General features: G+C 37.4%; 1 protein-coding gene across 2 annotated transcripts in view; it reads right to left on the bottom strand.

Annotated features, from left to right (window-relative positions):
- The window catches only part of cdk5 (cyclin-dependent kinase 5), a 299,214-nt gene that overhangs the window by 133,316 nt on the left and 146,048 nt on the right, over positions 1 to 19,850 (bottom strand). For both annotated transcript variants that reach the window (XR_007935240.1, XM_051928832.1), the window contains exon 6: positions 15,759 to 15,854. Coding sequence is in view for 1 of the 2 variants with exons in the window: in XM_051928832.1 (XP_051784792.1) it covers positions 15,759 to 15,854 (96 nt within the window). In the remaining variant the exon portion in view is untranslated. The remainder of the gene's footprint in view (positions 1 to 15,758; positions 15,855 to 19,850) is intronic.

Raw genomic sequence — 19,850 nt, forward strand, 5'->3', positions numbered from 1 at the left:
ATAAAATTATAATGGCTGGGGACTTCAGTTGTGTTTTAAATCCAGACCTAGATATGTCTCCTGTCACAGGGGTGATGACATCTAACACTGCAAAGACAATTGCACAGTTTGTAACTGATCACAACTTATCAGACCCCTGGAGATTTCTAAACCCAAACTCAAGAGCATATTCCTTCTACTCACCAGTGCATCATTGCTACTCACGAATTGATTATTTCTTTGTAGATAACAATTTCTTGCCTATGATTAAATTTTGCAAGTACGACACTATTGCTATTTCCTACTATGCCCCTCTGATCTCGGAGCTAAAATCATCATGCCCCACATACTCATCTCGCACATGGCATCTTAACCCACTTTTATTAGCAGACAAGAACTGTACAGAATTTATATCATAACAAATCAATTTTCTTCTAGAGACAAATACATCCTCAGAGGTCTCTGCAGGAATACTCTGGGAAACCCTGAAGGCCTTCTTAAGAGGACAGATTATCTCATATCTTTCCCACAGAAATAAATTAAAATCCAGGAAGGTATCAGAACTAACCAGCGAAATTACTAGAATAGATCAAGAACATGCCAGGTGTCCAAGTGAGGCTCTTCATAGGAAAAGGCAGGTTCTGCATTCAGAACTCAACCTCTTAACAACTAAAGAAAGTGAACATTTTTAAATCAAGACATCATTACTATGAATATGGAGAGAAAGCTAATAAGATCTTAGCTTAACAAATCCACAAGCAAGAAGTTCGCAATCCCAGCAATCACCACCACAAACGAAGGCAAAATCATGGACCATAAAAATATAATACACACATTTAGAGACTACTATAAATCCTTATATTCTACTGAGTTTAAAGAAGACAACACACAATCTAGTGCATTTCTGGATGCATTACACATACCATAAATAGATACTCTTAGTGCTGAGGAATTGGATAAACCTTTGGCACTATCAGAATTACTAGATGCTATAAAGTCACTTCAGAGTGGGAAAGCAACAGGCCCTAATGGCTACCCTCCACTCTCCACTCAGCTAGCTCCCCTGTTATTAGCAACATTCACAGAAGCTAGAGAAAATAAAATTCTACCTCAAACTTCACCGCATTAATCACCACCTTTCCTAAACAAAATAAGGACTTATTACAATGTGCATCATATGGACCAATTTCACTTCTGAATAATGATGTTAAGATACTCTCCAAAGTCCTAGCTAGAAGGATGGATTAAGTGCTGTTTTCTGTAATATCACAAGATCAAACTGGATTTATTAAAGGCTGACACTTAGCTTCCAATCTTCAACGCCTGTTAAATGTAACATATTCACCCACAAGGTCAAACACGCCAGAGATATTATTATCCTTGGATGCAGAAAAAGCATTTGATATGATTGAATGGAACTACCTTTCACTACATCGGAGAAATTTGGGCTTAGCCCAAATATACAGTATGTGCATGGATCAAACTACTGTATACCAATCCAAAAGCTTCAGTTTGTATTAACAACATTAAGTCAAACTATTTTAAACTAGAATGTGGCACCAGACAAGGATGCCCCTTGTCACCACTACTTTTTGCAATCGCCATTGCAGTTCACTGATGAAATACTTATGAGATAAAGGGCATTATCAGACAAGGACTTGAACAGAAAATTTTTCTATATGCAGATGATATGGTACTGTATATATCAGACCCACAAAATACTGATGCCTGCAGTCCTAACAGCACTAACAGAATTTCAAAAGATTTCTCATCTCAGAATTAATTTGAATAAAAGTGTGCTCTTTCCAGTGAATTCTCAAGCACACAATATTAGATTGGACACCTTCCCTTTATCATTGCAGATCAGTTTAAATACCTAGGGGTAAACATCACAAGTAAACAAAGCTCTTTATCAACAAAATTCCGCCGTCTGTATGGTAAAAACTAAGCAAGACTTGCATAGATGGTCAACCTTTCATCTCACTTTAGCTGAAAGAAATAACATTGTTAAAATGAATATCCTTCTTAAGCTTCTCTTTTTATTTCAAAACATTCCAATATGCAGTACATCAATAAATAATTTTTTAAAGAAATTAGATTCAACCATAACCTTATTTATTTGGAACTCAAAACATCCACGTATCCAAAGAGCAATCCTACAAAGACCTAAGGCAGAAGGTGGAATGGCTCTACCTAACTTTCAATTTTATTACTGGGCAGCAAACATACCAACTATAAAAACCTGGACATGGACACAAATACTGTAGAATGAACATTCACAGACTTGGTCCACAATAGAAATAAAATCCTGCAGTACGTCTTTATATTCCTTGCTTTGTGCCCCAATAAATTCAAGTTATCGCCAATATATTAACAACCCAATTGTGCTTCTCTCACTCAGAATATGGAACCAATGTAGGAAGCATTTTAAGATAGAGAAGCTTTTATCTGTGGCACCTCTGCATGAGAACCATCTTTTTTCAACCCTTGCAAACATATTTTTAATGTCTGGAAAACATTCGGGATAAAATCACTTAGAGATCTGTACATAGACAACAACGTCTTTGCATCCTATGAACGATTATATTCCAAATTTACCTTTCCAGCAACACATTTTTTTCACTACCTTTAAATTAGAAACTTTGTTACAAACAGAACCTGCCCAATTTTCCTCCCCTCTCTCTATGCTGGAAAAAATATTGCTCAGTTTCGAGGACTTAGACAGTATTTCTGCAATATATAAAACCATTTTACAGTCCCTCCTTTTCAAAGATCCAAGAGGACAGTGGGAAAAGGATCTCTCACTCATCATATCAGAAAAGGAGAGGAAGGTAGCAATGCAGAGAATTCACTTGAGCTCCATATGTGCAAGGCATACAATTATTCATCTGAAAGTTATATATCGAGCATATCTGTCTCGTTTAAAATTGTCCAAAATGTTTTCAGGGCAAGATCCAACCTGCAAACGCTGTAATCAACCTCATGCCTCACTGGGTCACATGTTTTGGGCCTGCACCAAATTAACATCATTCTGGACAAAAACTTTTAAATGCCTTTCAGTCAGCCTTGGTGTCACAATCCGTCCTAACTCATTAACAGCTGTGTTTGGTATACTTCCAGATTGGCTTAAAGTGGAGAAAGACAAACAAACTGTGATTGCCTTTACTACACTATTGGCACGTAGACTTATCTTGCTTAACTGGAAGAATCCTAACTCTCCTCTTTTAAGTCAGTTGGTAACTGATGTTTTATACTATTTGAAATTGGAAAAAATCAAATTCTCACTTAGAGGATCTGTGCAGAACCTTTTCAAAACCTGGCAGGATCTAATCAACATTTTAGAATAAGCTTTTAAAGCACTGAGGAAGCAGATTCTCTTCCCATTTCCTTTTCTTCTCCATTTATCTTTATTCACTTATTAATTAATCTACTTACTTATTTTTACTAGCTTTAAGTTTTACTCTGTGGCCATGCTCTCTTTCTCAGGGGTGTGGGGTTTCAATCCTATTATTGTAAAAATTAATCTATTTGTACGGAATGTGGTGTGATTACAATAAAAACAATAAAATTATATATATTGTATATATGCTCCACCCAACCTGAAATATTTTCTGTAAGGGAGCCAATTCCTGAGATTATAGGCCTTCCTGGGTTCCCTTCTTTATGGATTTAGGAAGCATGTAGAAGTATGCAAACCTATTTATTTAGAAACAGACGGACCTACCTGAAAAGTGATAGCTTCCACCCCAAGCATATAAGGCGCTCCATTATTTTCAGCCAAGCAATACGGTACAATCGTATTTGCTCAGACCCGACAGACCGGGATCAACAACTGCAGGAGCTCAGACAAGATTTCATCAGACAAGGTTACACCCCCAAAACAACAGACACTCAAATAAAAAGAGCTACTGCCATACCCAGAGACAACCTTCTGGAATATAAAAACAAAGACAACAAGAACCGCATTCCCCTTGTTGTCACCTACAACCCACATCTTGAAACACTTTGAAAAATTATAAAAGAACTTCAGCCAATACTAAACAATGACCAAACACTGAAAAATGTATTTCCTGAACCTCTCCTCCTGGCATACAGACAACCACCAAACCTTCAACAACTAATTGTCCGACGCTCCCAAAGCGAACCAACAGAAAATGGCACATCTCCATGCCTACAGAAAAGATGCAAAATATGTGCCCACATCTATGATACAGACCGTACAGTTATACCACACTGCCGACTTGAACATCACATAAAGGGATCATTTTCCTGCAGATCATCTAATGTAGTCTACCTAATTTTCTGCATGAAATGTCCTGACACTGCACTCTATGTGGGAGAAACTGGACAAACTGGACAAACTCTCCGCCAGAGAATGAATTTACACAGGTTCCACATTAAACATGGCAACACAGATGTTCCTGAAGCTGCCCACTTCAACAGCCACGGACACTGTGAGAGGGACTTTAAAGTCACAGTGCTTATGGGCAACTTCAAAACACAACAAGAGAGAAAAGAATGGGAAGTTAAACTCATGGTAAAATTTAATACATTACAACATGGATTGAATAGAGACAAGAGTTTTATGGCCAGATATGAGGATTGTTTACATCTCTCAGAATGACAGACAACCTGTCTACAGATCCACATTGTTTTGAAAAAACTCATTACAAACTTCAAAAGACTTTGTTGGACAGTTATCTTATCCAGAGATCTTGACAATACATTGTTCTTTTCTCTCTTGTTAAATTAACCCTAGCCTGAATGAATCTATTAATATTTTACATTTAAAATTTCTCATTTAAAGATTTACCAATGTTGGTTCTTGTCCTAGAGTGTTTATATAAACAGAGGAACTCCAGTCTCTGTATTACATCTTGCCTGAAGAAGGGGCCGGAGTTGCCTCGAAAGCTTGCATATTGTAATCTTTTTAGTTAGCCAATAAAAGGTGTCATTTTGCTTGGCTTTTCTCTACATTCATAATGGCTAACATCGTACAACACCCTAGTACTACATATATATATATATATAACCTGACCGAAGCACCCAGTGTGCAACAGTGTTTAGTTCTTGAGTATAAGTATAGATCCTCTGGTCTTTGTAGTTTTTTTTTCTTTTCAGTCAATGTAATTTTTTTTTTTTTTTTTAGAAAAATCAATAATCACAAGACAGAAACGCTAGAAGAATATCACAGACCACTGACCAAACACTACTGTTGTGCTCCAGCATTCCGATGGGCGGTTAGTGGTCCACTTTGACCAATTTTCCCTGAAATTTTGCAGGTTTGTCTCTGTCACGTTTTCATGTACCCCATATGTCTGTATGGCTTTTTGTACCACACTGCTGTGACATGCCGGTCATTTTAAGTGTCCCTTCAAACTGGAACAGCACATCTGACTGCAGGCGTCATTTGGCTGCACTGTCTGTGACTGCTGAATGGACGAGTTCTGGTGCTTTTGTTACTGAATGGGAAGGAATAAGCAGGACAAAAATAATTTAAGCATTCAATAAAGCATATACACTAATAATTATTCAAAATGTATTAGATAAAATGCTGAATTTTTCTTGAATTTAAATAGAGACGCATCTTTGATGCAATTTACAGATGAAGTGAGGACACTCCCAGACCATCTTCCACAATGATTGTTTTTTTAAAACAGGAAAATATTTGCTATTTTCTAATTCCAGATTTTGGGATGAAAATGTCCTGCGTCCTGTGTAAATGTTTTTAAAGCGGCTCCACTGCTCTTTGCTCTCTGTCTTCACACCTAAAAGATTATTCCAGTTTATTTCTTTTATACTCTGTCACATCTGTTTCTCCTTGCTTTTCCAAAACACTGAGTATTGTATGATATTCTGGTCACCTGACCCTAGTGGTCCAATCAAATGCACACCCTCAATTCTATCCTGATTACAGTGATCCCTCGCTATATCGCGCTTCGCCTTTCGCGGCTTCACTCTATCGCGGATTTTATATGTAAGCATATTTAAATATATATCGCAGATTTTTTGTTGGTTCGCGGATTTCTGAGGACAATGGGTCTTTTAATTTCTGGTACATGCTTCCTCAGTTGGTTTGCCCAGTTGATTTCATACAAGGGACGCTATTGGCAGATGGCTGAGAAGCTACCCGACTTACTTTCTCTCTCTCTCTCTTGCGCTGACGTAGGGGGGTGTGAGCAGGGGGGCTGTTCGCACACCTAGACGATAGGGACGCTCGTCTAAAAATGCTGAAAGATTATCTTCACGTTGCTACCTTCTGTGTGCAGCTGCTTCCTGAAGCGACATGCTGCACGGTGCTTCGCATACTTAAAAGCTCAAAGGGCATGTATTGATTTTTGACTTTGTTTTTCTCTGGCTCTCTCTCTCTCCCTGCTCCTGACGGAGGGGGTGTGAGCTGCCGCCTTCAACAGCTTTGTACCGGTGGTGCTTCGCATACTTAAAAGCCAAACAGCCCTATTGATTTTTGACTGCTTGCTTTGTTCTCTCTCTCTCTCTCCTGACGCGCACTCCTTTGAAAAGGAAGATATGTTTGCATTCTTTTAATTGTGAGACAGAACTGCCATCTCTGTCTTATCATGGAGCACAGTTTAAACTTTTGAAAAACAGACAAATGTTTGTTTGCAGTGTTTGAATAACGTTCCTGTCTCTCTACAACCTCCTGTGTTTCTGCGCAAATCTGTGACCCAAGCATGACAATATAAAAATAACCATATAAACATATGGTTTCTACTTCGCGGATTTTCTTATTTCGCGGGTGGCTCTGGAATGCAACCCCCGCGATGGAGGAGGGATTACTGTACTACAAACTGCAGACAGGCTACCCCCTCACTGATGGCTTATTAAACACTTGCTAATTACGTTAGTTAATTAATATTAGTAAATTAAATTGGTGACTGCATTTATGCGGGGTGTCTATAACACACTCCTAAAATAAGGCCTCATCTCAGAATGCTTTCCAGACAAATCCAGACGACCTCAATAAGGTGTGCTCATCGTCCAAATGAAGAGGCCTCGAGTTTAAATTCTGTTTGACAAAATGAGCAACATCCCCGGCCCCCCTTTTCAGTTCTGTCTGTCCATCCTGTTAAACGTCTGCCCCTCTATGTTCTGCTCATCCCCATCTGGTTTCTGTTATTGCTGTAATATTATAATTATGCTTAGCTACATATTATTACAATTTATTTATTTTACTCTCATTATTGATAGCATTCAGGTAAGCATTTTAATGTGTTGGTTATTTGAGTTTTGCACTTTAACCATCCATTTCAACCTGCTGAATCTGAACACAGGGTCACGGGGGTCTGCTGGAGTCAATCCCAGCCAACACAGGGCACAAGGCAGGAACCAATCCTGGGCAGGGTGGCAACCCACTGCAGGACACACACAGACACACCCACCCACACACCAAGCATACACTAGGGCAAATTTAGAATCGCCAATCCACCTAACCAGCATGTCTTTGGACTGTGGGAGGAAACCGGAGCACCCGGAGGAAACCCACGCAGACACGGGAAGAACATGCAAACTCCTCACAGGGAGGATCTGGGAAGCAAACCCAGGTCCCCAGATCTCCCAACTGTGAGGCAGCAGCGCTACCCACTGCGCCACCGTGCCACCCTGCACTTTAACCTTGAGTTAGAATTTACGTTATTGTGCATTCTTATTTCATTGCTGTTCATGTTAGAGAATTTAAATGCAATATGACATAATAAACCTTCTGAAATACAACAAACATATCTGTATGTGCGACACAATCAAGTCAAGGTTGCATAGTAAACACTCTATAAACAGAAATTATATGAAAATAATGATTTACATTAGTGTTAGATTTTATTTTTAGCAATTAAAATAATTTTTACTATATAAACAACATATAGTATTACTTAAATAATATTGTTTTTTGTATAGAATGACAATTGCATCTTAGCAAAACCATTTACATTTAATAAAATAATAGCAAACATAAATGCCTGATATTGAGGTCTTCTAATATGGCAGTCATCATGGACATAATTTCTCGAAGCCAAAACTTTTATGAACATGAAACAAATGCCTTTAGTAGAGACAGTATGGTGATTATAATCAGATGATTTTAATTCTTAGAATGTTAATGTGGAGAATAAACTGTAGAGTAATAAATGGCTTAACTTGCAGTATTAGGTGTGTAGTGGGAAGTCAAGCAAAATGACGCCTTTAATTGGCTAACTGAGCAGATTACAATATGCAAGGGCAACTCAGGCCCCTTCTTCAGGCAAGATATGTATTGCCTGAGTTGCCCTTGCATATTGTAATCTGCTCAGTTAGCTAATAAAAGGTGTCATTTTGCTTGACTTCTCACTATATTCATAATGGCTAACACGGTACAACACCCTAGTACTACAGTATTAGGTGTGCAAATGAAATAAAGTTGTCATTGTCTCCATGTCTTTGTACATTTTTCACAACATTATGGAATTTTGCTGTCACATCATGTGACACAGGGTGGCATGTTGGCACAGTTGTAGCGCTGCTGCCTCGCAGTAAGGTGACCGGGGGCCTCATGTATAAACGGTGCGTACGCACAGAAATGTTGCGTACGAACGTTTCCACGCTCAAATCGTGATGTATAAAACCTAAACTTGGCATAAAGCCACGCACATTTCCACGGTAACTCATACCTTGGCGTACAGAATTTCTCCGCTCGGTTTTGCAGACTGGCGGCACCCAGCGTCAAAGCAGTGCTACTGTTCCTGTGTGGTCACCCTTTCTTTCTTAGATCCACATTCTTGACGCGGCTTTATAAATACACTGAAACTAACTGCATATTGTTTATTAGTGTAATGCATCTAATTGTAATTAACCTGCAGCAATATAATGGTCCAGGGAATAGCCATAGTATTCCAAATACCATAACTGCTTTAGCGTTGTAACTCTCACTGCATCATCTTCTTCTTTCAGCTGCTCCCGTTAAGGGTTGCCTCAGCAGATCATCTTTTTCCATATTACTCTCACTGCACTACTCGGAGTATTTATATCACTGTATCTGAGTGGGGAATCACAGCAGCAGCTGATCGGAAAGAGACCACTCGGAGTATTTATATCACTGTATCTGAGTGGGGAATCACAGCAGCAGCTGATCGGAAAGAGACCACTCGGAGTATTTATATCACTGTATCTGAGTGGGGAATCACAGCAGCAGCTGATCGGAAAGAGAAATATCGGTATACAGCATGAAGCAGACGCTGCCTGAGCCACGGCAAAATGCTTTAGAGACTTCCCAGTACGGACTTCGCGGTTTAGAAAAGGTTTCATCCCAAGAACTCTAAACGCACTCAATCAGTCCATCAAGTGCTCCTTGTAGAACTGTTTACTTATAAGTACAATTACCTCACTGTAAACTTGCACTAAAGTTATAATATTGCACAACCTGCGCCACTTTATAAAGTGCGTATTTACATATGATGACAGTATTCATTTTTAAGATGAAATGCAGCAAAATATGTTGATTATATTATACAGATAAAACTAACTTCATTTGAATATTCTGTATTGTTAATAATTAAACATGTGAGGACACGGTGCCGCAGCGCTAGCTAGTTCGGGGATTGTTCCTGCATTGCGTTGTATTCTTGAACTGACGTGACACTGGAAAGATAGACAGAATAATTAAACATGTACTACAAAGATATTTCAATGTTGCTTAAAAGTTTTGAAGAATCGGTGTTCTAAGCTTACAAATGGCTTCACGTCTATTACAGAGCTGATTGTGTGGCGATTTGGTATTTGGAGAAAGAAAAGTATGGACAGGAATTGGAGGTTAGTACGTTTGAAAGAGACAGTACTGCTGTGATAAATTATTTCATTTAAGGTCGCGCATGGCGCAGCAAGCCTCTTGCATGAGATATGAACAAACACTGTGCCACCGTGTTCCCATGTTTAATAACATGCTTTCATTCCTATCATCATGAAAAAGATATCACATTTACATCTCAGTATTTTAGTTATTCAGAGAGCTGTAATATCACGAATGTAATGGATTATGTGTCCTGTTAGAGAAAGAAGCAGGTAGTGATTCACACACAGAGCACAAAGAAGATCAAATACAGAACAAAGCATTTAACATCCTACTTTAGTTACAATGGGATTTGAGAAACTAGTAAATTAAACGATTTTAAGATGAAGTTTATGATGTTCTACTTTAATGGCAAAATAAACTACGTGATTAAAGTGGAAATTTCGAGATTAAAGTTGACATTTCGTGCTTTTTTCCCCACTGTGTGCCTATTTTTTTGTCTGTACCCTAATAAGCTTTCATATGACACTCAGACGGTGGGCTACGACTTGCCTTTTCACGGCGACTTTGATATGTAATTTCTCTTTTATTTCGGCACTGTGCGACTTTGTGAACTTGAGCTTTCGAGTTTCTCCGACACTCTGTCACTCGATCAACTTCCTTTTGTTGATTATACCACTGTTTAAACCAACAAATAGTACATTTTTCCTTTGTCTCCACTTGGTATTCGCTGAAATTCTTATATTTTGCCCGTGCTTTTCCCATTGTCTTTTCTCAGAAGACTATTTATATTGATTTGCATATTCAAAGATGTGTGTGGAGAATTTGTTCTGTTACAAAAATACAGGCAGGTTAAGTTGATTTATGACTCATAATTGGCCCCAGTACGTGAATTAGTGGGTCAGTGTTCAACTGCCATCATAATAATAATAATAATAAGACATTTTATTTATATAGAGCCTTTCCCATGCTCATGGCACTTGTCCGGGATTTGGGTGTTTGACCCTGAATTGGATTAAGTGGATTTTAGAGAAAATTATGTGTTATGTCAGTTATCTGAGAGTATCAGTAAGTTACCAATAAATAAAGAAATACATCATAGTATTAAAGATTAAACACACTTTTGAAAAAAAAAAAGAATTAAAAAAAAAAAGATCTTTACATTACTAATACTTGAAATTATAATACACAGTACATGTTTTTACCCAATAATTCCTGCATTGGAAATCCACATTCAGTTTTTAAAAGCTGTATATAGCTCCTTTCATAGCGATTACATATTGTGTTACAAAGCACTTAACATAATACAGATATGTATGCTTGGAAAATTAAACACAGATATACTTAAATTGATAACTATATGTTTGATTAAATGGAAAACTGGTAAGGTTTTATGATGAAGAAAACTTTATTAAATAACGTTTCCCTGATTGACTTCCATCTAGGGGGCGCTCGAACGGTAAATAGCAGCCCTGAAGCCGTCTTCTGAAGCACTACCTTCTGCAGAACCTTACCGGAAGTGCCGGTTAACAACGTGTTTTCAAGTTACAAAGACCCCTGTATTTATTTCTTATAAAACACAGAAAACCTGCAGATAAAAATGTTTTTAGGGAATATATGTGTCAAATGAAAATAGACTTAAGCACACTTGTTTGTTAATAAACAAATAAAAATCGTTACAAAGCAGTTTTCAAACGCTCACATTGTTTACACAGGAAACCTCTTTAGAAAATAAAAATATTAACTTAAAAACTATAAAATGAAATTCAATGGCGTTTGGAAGACTGAAACATACCGATATTCTGCACAAACTGTGAAAAAATCAAAGCAATTAGTGAGGTGGCTCACAAGATTTTAATATGTTATTTAAACACCTCTAAGCAAGTGCACTTTGGGTGACAGGTCGATCAGAAGGCTAAGACCTTGCAGGGCATTTTTTTGGAACAACACAATCAACAATTTTAAAGGTTGTTGACTTCTTAGATAATTATGTGTTAGTTAATAATCGCATGTCTTCCCCTAGATAACTGCAATTTTTAACTTTTTTTCATGTTTTATGACCAAGACAACAGGTAGGGAACTTTTGCACCTCCAGCACTACAAAATGGCAAATAAAAAAAAAAAAAAGAAAAAATTCTGGAAAAAAATGGTCATTACGTCGAAGATCAGATTAATATAAATGCAAACAACTCAAATCCTGCTCTGAAAAACAAATTTAGTAATTTTTATGTGGAAAAAGAGAGAAGGGTGCAAAATAGCCCTACGGTGTGCATGCATGCATGCATGGATGGATGGACATACCATAGACTATTGCCCATTACTGTTTACATTCTATATCAAGTCATGTTAGCAATGAACCATTTCCACCAGAATTTCTGATAATAAATAGAAGTACATATGAAATATACAGTCATGCACTGACTTACAACTCCATTTCAGACCTGCCATTTAGCTGTGTCACTGAAACTGAGGCTCTGTGAGTCTGGTGTGGGTCACTGACATGCATAATTTAACTGCAGGTACAGAATAGCACAAACTGATCTTTAAGTCTCAGTATCCACAAGTTTGCGTAAAGCCATGTTTTTCAACCACTGGGTCATGACACCAGTGGTTCATGAGTTGCCGTCATTGGTCGCCTAAGCCAGCATTTCTCAACCAGTGGGTTACAACCTGGGTTGCTACTGGAAGGTGATGGGTTGCTGTCATTAGTTTGCGAGTGGATTATGGTGAGCCACCTAAGCATTCAGCAGCTCTGCACGATATGTTTACCTGTTTCTAAGTGAGCTTGTTTCTCCAAGGAGCCCCTGACCACACTTGTTTCACCAAGGGGACAGTTTGCAATAGCTGCTAGTGGTTTGTCATTGAATTTAAATAGGCAGTGCAGGCCAAATGCATAAGAATTAGCAACGTGGTGGAGCACCGATCAAAACAAGCCCTAATGGGTCATCTATGAGTTAGAAAACATATTTCTAGAAGATCACCACTCTATTGTTTTCCTAGGGCTCTCGGCTGTAAGTCTAAATAGCCTCAATTCAGTCTGCCTGAACTGGCGCGCACCAGTACTCCTAAATAAACATTTAAAGAAAAGACTAATACAACGTAATATTGTTAAAGGTATATATTTCTATCACTTCTGATTATCCAAAATGTACCTGGAAGAAATTGTGGATGATGTCAGCAGGCACCTTTTTAAATGGTTAATGCTCAGACACTACAAGAATAAAAGTTTTGCTTATTTATCAGACATTCTGGCCTATAATAATATTTTAAACTCTCCTGGGGTGACACATTACAGAGCATAACTGCTTAACACTGGAATAACCAAAGCCTACAAGCCTATCTAATTCCGGACCACCTAAAATCTGTTCACACCTCTCTATCAGCGTCTTTTGTTTTGTAAATGTGTTGATAAGCACAAGCAGCAACCTATCCCATTCCCCCACCACTGCAGGAAGGGCAAAAAGCTCTCCCAGCTCAAGCCTTGTTCGTCTGGGAGTTAGGTACCTGGCGCTGTATAGGGTAAATAATATATTGTTATTTGGAACACATGTATTTCATGTGTGTTCCTTGCCTACAAAGATCTATGTAAGTGTAGGATGACAGGATATGCAAGAAATGTTGCATGCATACCTAAGAGACAAACTTTTTTCATGTTTTAGTACTAACGACAAAACTTTGACATGAAGTGTACAATATGTGAAGACTGAAGTCCAAATATCAAATAAGCACTTCCACAAAAGGCACAAATATAACAGAACAAGTGCACTTTCATTCAAGACTAAAACCGAAGAAAAAGAAATCGGGATGTCACAACTTCTTTGGTAGTACAGCGGTAAGAACTGCTGACTCATAATCAAGAGGTTGCGGGTTCGAGCCTTGCCACATCCCATAATAAACGTGTGAGCTGTGAGTCCTCCCCGTAAGAAACGTCCACTCACATATAAGAACAACGCAGCTGCACCAGGCATAAAGGTGAAAGATGGCACTGTTTGGATGCAGCAAGAGGTTGGACGTCATCATGCCAGTCAGTCTGCTTGCCAAGGTATTGTGCAAAGTCCAGTTTGTGATTATGTTTTGTGATGGTCTTTATATTAAATCATTTATATGTTCCTTATATAAAAGCCAGATCAAATTTTATTTACCTTGATTTATTTACATATCTTCCTACAGTCACAAGTAAACTGCAGCGCTTCCTCTACTTGATTGACACGGGCATGCTCACAAAATACATGTGTACTGAAGTGACTTTATCTGCAGGTGGAAGCTCCTGTCGCATCATACCCAACTGTGCTTGATCTTATTCAGGAAAAGATCCCAGTTGCCCCACAGGAGAAAGACTTTCCAAGACTAAGGTCATAAAGGTTATGAAACAAGTTTCTGGACAAAGGCAGAACCGTAACAACAGTTGCATGGAGCTTCCACCTGTAGCTAATGTGTTCCAAATAGCAATATATTATTTACCCTATACAGCTCCAGGTACCTCACTCCCAGATAAACAAGGCTTGAGCTGGGAGAGCTTTTTGCCCTTCCTGCGGCAGTGGGGGGATGGGATAGCAGGTTGCTTGCTGCTTGGGCTTATTGTCTAAGTATGCGAAGCACCATACAGGAAGCATATCGCTTGACAAAGCAGCCACATGTAAGCCCAACAAGGATGGCAGCAATGTGAAGGTAATCTTTCAGCGTTTTTTGAGGAGCAGCCGTATCTTCTAGGGGTGCGAACAGCCCCCGTGCTCACAATATATTTGAGGAGTTTTATTTAATACGTAATACGCGCTCTGGTTGGGTAGCTTCTCAGCCATCTGCCAATAGCATCCCTTGTATGAAATCAACTTGGCAAACCAACTGAGGAAGCATGTACCAGAAATTAAAAGACCCACTGTCCGCAGAAATCCGCGAACCAGCAAAAAATCCGCGATATATATTTAAATATGCTTACATATAAAATCCGCGATAGAGTCAAGCCGCGAAAGTCGAAGCGCGATATAGCGAGGGATTACTGTAGTGTATTAAACATGATGTACAGCTGGATTTTCATAAGTAAAACTCTGCATATTCCACTGTTTTGATTTATGATAATTATAAAACCGAGAGAGGGGTGATATTAAATTTTGCTACTGCTCTGGAACTTCCATGAGCAATACAGATTATTTGGAAAATTTCACAATTTGGAATGAGTAAACAAACTTAGTCAGAAATATTATTGTATTTAAAACAAAGGTATCTAACTAGTTACAAAAAACGTTTGTCATGCTTAAGGAGGTGGTCAGCAGAGGCACCTTCAGCTTGCTTTGTGAAAAAGAAACATTTCAGCCATGGCATAAGGCTAATTAGAGAAAAGCAAAAACTCAAATTTGTAATGGATTAAGCAGGTTCAATGTAATATTACAATTCATATGAACTCTGTCATCTTCAATTAAATGAACAACTGACCCAATACAAACATGTTTTAGAAAGTTTCATGTATTGCACCAGACACTACCAGGACTGGCATTGGTATGCAGAGGAGATGAATTTGACTAAGTCAGTAATAAATGGGATGGATGGACAAAATACAGCTTAAACCTTGACTATTACTTTATTTCTGCCTGAAGACTTCAATGTTTTAATCATTAGGTAAAATACTGAATTTCATTGTTAGTATTCTGACCCAAACCTGCTCACAATACATGCAAATTGTATAGCACCATGAAATCAGAAAAAAGATTCAGGAATGGTTGATTTTCTGTCAACAAAACTGGACATCACAATTGGCCAAACAAATCACAGTCAGTGCATCTCTATGCAAAAGTTGAAAATGAAACAAAAAAGCAAAAACAAAGTGTGCAGCTGACACAAAAATATCAAAAGGGATCAAAAAAACAAAATGACAATGTCTGAAGTAAAATTAACAAGTAAAATTAAAAAGTACTTGTGTCAGTCTGAGTGTGAACAATTAGTACATGAATTTTTTAGTTTCCTATAGAAAGGATAAATATCACTAGACCAACAAATAAACACAACTTACCCTATTAATGAGAAGATTCTGGGGCTTTAGATCTCTGTGCAGTACATTACGGCTGTGACAAAATGCTAATCCTTTTAGCAACTGGTACATAAAGGACTAAGGACAAAAAAACACAAAAATATAAATATATATCAAAAATGAATGTTGCACAGTAGAAGAGACTTATTTTTATTGTCAAAAAATATTGTTAAACCAATGTATTTATGTACAGATTAAAAAAAAATATATTTTTCAATGGAAAAAACAATTGTACAGTGCCTACAAAAAGTATTCCTCCCTTAGAATGTTTTATTTTTTAATACAAAATTGAATCACAGTGGATTTAATTTGGCTTTATTAGATATTCCTCAATACAAAAAGACTTTTCAATGGCAAAATGAAAACCGATCTCTGAAAATTGGTGTAAATTAATTACAGATATAAAATACAAAATAACTGATTACTATAACAATTGTGACGAGAACGTGCCATTCTATCCACCAGGCTCGTAAATCCTTATCACCTAGATTGTACAAAATAACATCAAATGAAGATTTCTAGGTTCCCTGAAGTCCTTCTATCCACCACACTACTTGGCAATTTATTTAATGCGTCTATGGTTCTTTGTATGAAAAAAGTTAACATTTATGTAGAATATGCCCATAACAAGTTTCCCAGTGATTCCCTGGGTTCTCTTTGCAGATTTTAAAGCAACAGCTGGGATCTACTGTACTAATTCCTTTTATGATTTTAAAAACCTCAATCATGTCACCTCTTAATCTTTTTTTGCTTAAACTGAAAAGGTTAAGTTTCTTCAGTCTCTGCACATACCTGTAGCTCAAAACTCTTAGTCCTTGAACCAGCTTGGTAACTCTTCTCTAGACTTCCCTTAGCACTGTTCCATTTTTTTGTGGCATGGAGGCCAAAACTACACACAGTAATACACACAAGACTACACACAGTACTCCAGGGTGAGGCCTCACTAGTGTGTTTTATAACTTAACCATAAACTCCCTTGACTTGTACTTCACAAATCATGATATATAATTCTAACACTGCATTAGCCTGCTTGATTGTTTCTGTACAATATTTCAGTGTGGTGAGGAGTGCACCATGACTCCAAGATCATTCTCGATACCTCAAGTTTCAGGCCTCAAACTGTATATTCAAATCTAACACTTCTACTTTTTATACATTTTATTTGTGTATTTAAATCTCATCTGCCACAAAACTGTCCAAGCCTATATGCTGTCCAATTCCTCTTGGAGCATTTTAGCTGATTCTCCATTATGTGCCCTTCCACCTACTTTGGTATGACCAGCCTGGAAGGACAGCACATTTAACAACACATAATTCTGAAAAAGATTCCCCTTCACTTTTCTTACTGTGCTTGATCCAATTTTTTTTACCCTCCTCCACACTGCACTTTGAAATCCCACTTATTTTAGTTTGATCACAAACACTTCATGTGATACTTTATCAAAATCCTTCCAAAATTGAAAATAAATAATATCATATTGCATGCTTTTTATGCATCCTCGCAGAATTCTAGCATATTACTGAAACACAACCTTCCCTGTCTGAATCCTAGTTGAATATTTGCTAATACACCTGTTTCAGATATGTGGTGCTGGATCTTTTTCCTTAAGATTGTTTCCATTAATTTACCTATGATGTACATTAAGTTTACCAGTCTATAGTTACAGCCCACTAACCCTTTTAATACAATAGATAATATCTGCTAACCTCCAGTCTTAGGAATTTTATGAGCATGCAAAGATTTAAAAAAAAAAATATGTGCCAAGAGTTTATATATGTATTTACTAACTTCTTGAAGTACTCAAGGTTAAATGTAATCTGGTCCTTATGATTTCTTATCTTTTACCCTATTTAATCTAAGCAGGATTTCTCCCTCTACAATATAAAACATCCCATGTACAAAAATCACAAAGTACCTCCTTAGTAGTTTCACATTACTTTGGGGAGATAATAAGCTTCTCTGCATGTATAAATGTCAATAAAATATAAGTTTAAAGCATAAGTATTTACCCCCTTTAAGTCAGTACTTTGTAGATATACCTCTGACAACGATTAGTGCCTTAACTTTGTGTGGATATGTTTCTATCAGCTTTTAACATCTGGACGCTGCCATTTTCCCTATTCTTTACAAAACTGCACAAGGTCTGTCAGGTTGCATGGGGATCATGAGTAAATGGAGATATGGTCTCTGATGTGGAGACTCCATCACATTAACATCGTTGTTTTAAGTCATTTTTGTGTAGTTTTAACTTTTATGCTTGGGGTTGTTATCTTGAAGGAAAATTATTTTTCTCGTAAGGTGCAGTTTTCTTGCGGACTTGCTTCAGGTTTTCCTCCATTTTGCCGCATTCATTTTACCCTCTAACATCACAAACCTTCCAGGGTTTGCTAAAGAGAAGCAGTATCACACTCCACAACAGTGATGGTCTGTTTTAATAATTTGCAGTGTCTGGTTTATGCCAAACGTGATATTTAGTTTAATGCCCAAAAAGTCTCAATTCTGATCTCAGACCAAATAAACTTCTTTCAGAAGACTTAAGAGTCTCCCATGTACCTTTCTGGTAAACTGTAGATAAGATGTCATGTGTATATAGATATGTATATATATATATTTTTTTTTTAAATTAAATTGTGGCTTTCTCTTTGATACAAAGACAAGACTGCTGACGCAACTTGGGCAACAGTTGTTGCATGTTCTTCATTCTCTAATCTCAACCTCTGTAGCCTATAACTTCTTCAGAGTTATCATAGGCCTCTTGGTGGCCTCCTTCATTAGTCTTCTTCCTGCCCGGTAAAGGCAGACTTATAGCTGTGCTATGCTCTTTCCAAGTTTTTCAGTGACATGAATATTTTGTGTGTTTCACATCTTTAATTAATTTAAACCACTTTGCAGAAATCTGTTCACTCTGACATTAAACAATCTATTTCTGAGGCATAACACAAACACTATCAATAATTTTGTTGATGACAACACAGTATTCTTATAATGCCACTGCATCACTTTTCCCGTAAAGAACTCTTAACTGATACTATACCCAGGCTCAGGAAAGTCAAGTTGCCTCTGAAATGATTTATAATTTCTTAAGGTTTACAATTAACAACTTAATAACAAAATCTGCATCACATTCTAGCATGGGCAAAGGACTATGGCAGACCTTAAGGCCCTACAGAGGTAGTAAATATGTGGGGCCTTGATCCCATCAATATAAATATTTATAACAAAGTATCTGAAAAACATCCTTTCATTAGATCATAGCCCAGGAGACAAACTGATTATCTCCCTAAAGTTCACCCATTAATATCTTAATATATAATTCGTACCCCCAGATTCTGAAACAGATTTTTACACAAACCACCTGCTTAAAAGTGTCACTTTCAATCTCTGCTCCTTGACAATGCTGAAGGTAACAGAGCAGTTCAAGTCACTCAGAAAAACTATTGTCACTAAATATAAAAATGCAAAAGGGTACAACACCATTGTTAGTGAATACTTGCCTCAGTATGGTAAACTGGTGCTGGAAATGAGGTGAGCTAGAGGCTTAAGGCAGGTGACACGATCAGATTTCTGGCTATGGGAGCTGCTGCTATCATCTTCTCAGCTATAGAACATTTACAGAGTTAAATTCCTCATTCCATTTGGTGCAACAGTAATAAATTCAATGCAAAAGGCTGAACTCTGATGGAAATTTAAACTTGGTTTCCGTGATATGAAAAGAAAGATATACTAAGCTACTGCTTTTACAAAATGAACCTAGAATATACACAGTTCAAAGCCTTTACATTCAACAAACATTTTAAACATCTTTAAACAACATTATTTTGAATAAAACAAATTTTTCAGAAGTGACACATGGCATTTAACAGTAGTGATGTGGAAGAAAACTAAAATCTCAAAACCTCTTGGAAGTAAACAAGGAAAAGGCAAGGAGAAATGAACTAGAACCTGGAGGTAAGTACAGAAAAATATATGGAAGTTGTTCTGATTTGTCACTAGAGGTACTGTTTAGCCAATACAATACAATTTATTTTTATATAGTCCAAAATGACATAAGAAATGCTGTAATGGGCTTTAAC

Source organism: Erpetoichthys calabaricus, chromosome 6, assembly GCF_900747795.2.
Source record: "Erpetoichthys calabaricus chromosome 6, fErpCal1.3, whole genome shotgun sequence".
Lineage (NCBI taxonomy): Eukaryota > Metazoa > Chordata > Cladistia > Polypteriformes > Polypteridae > Erpetoichthys > Erpetoichthys calabaricus.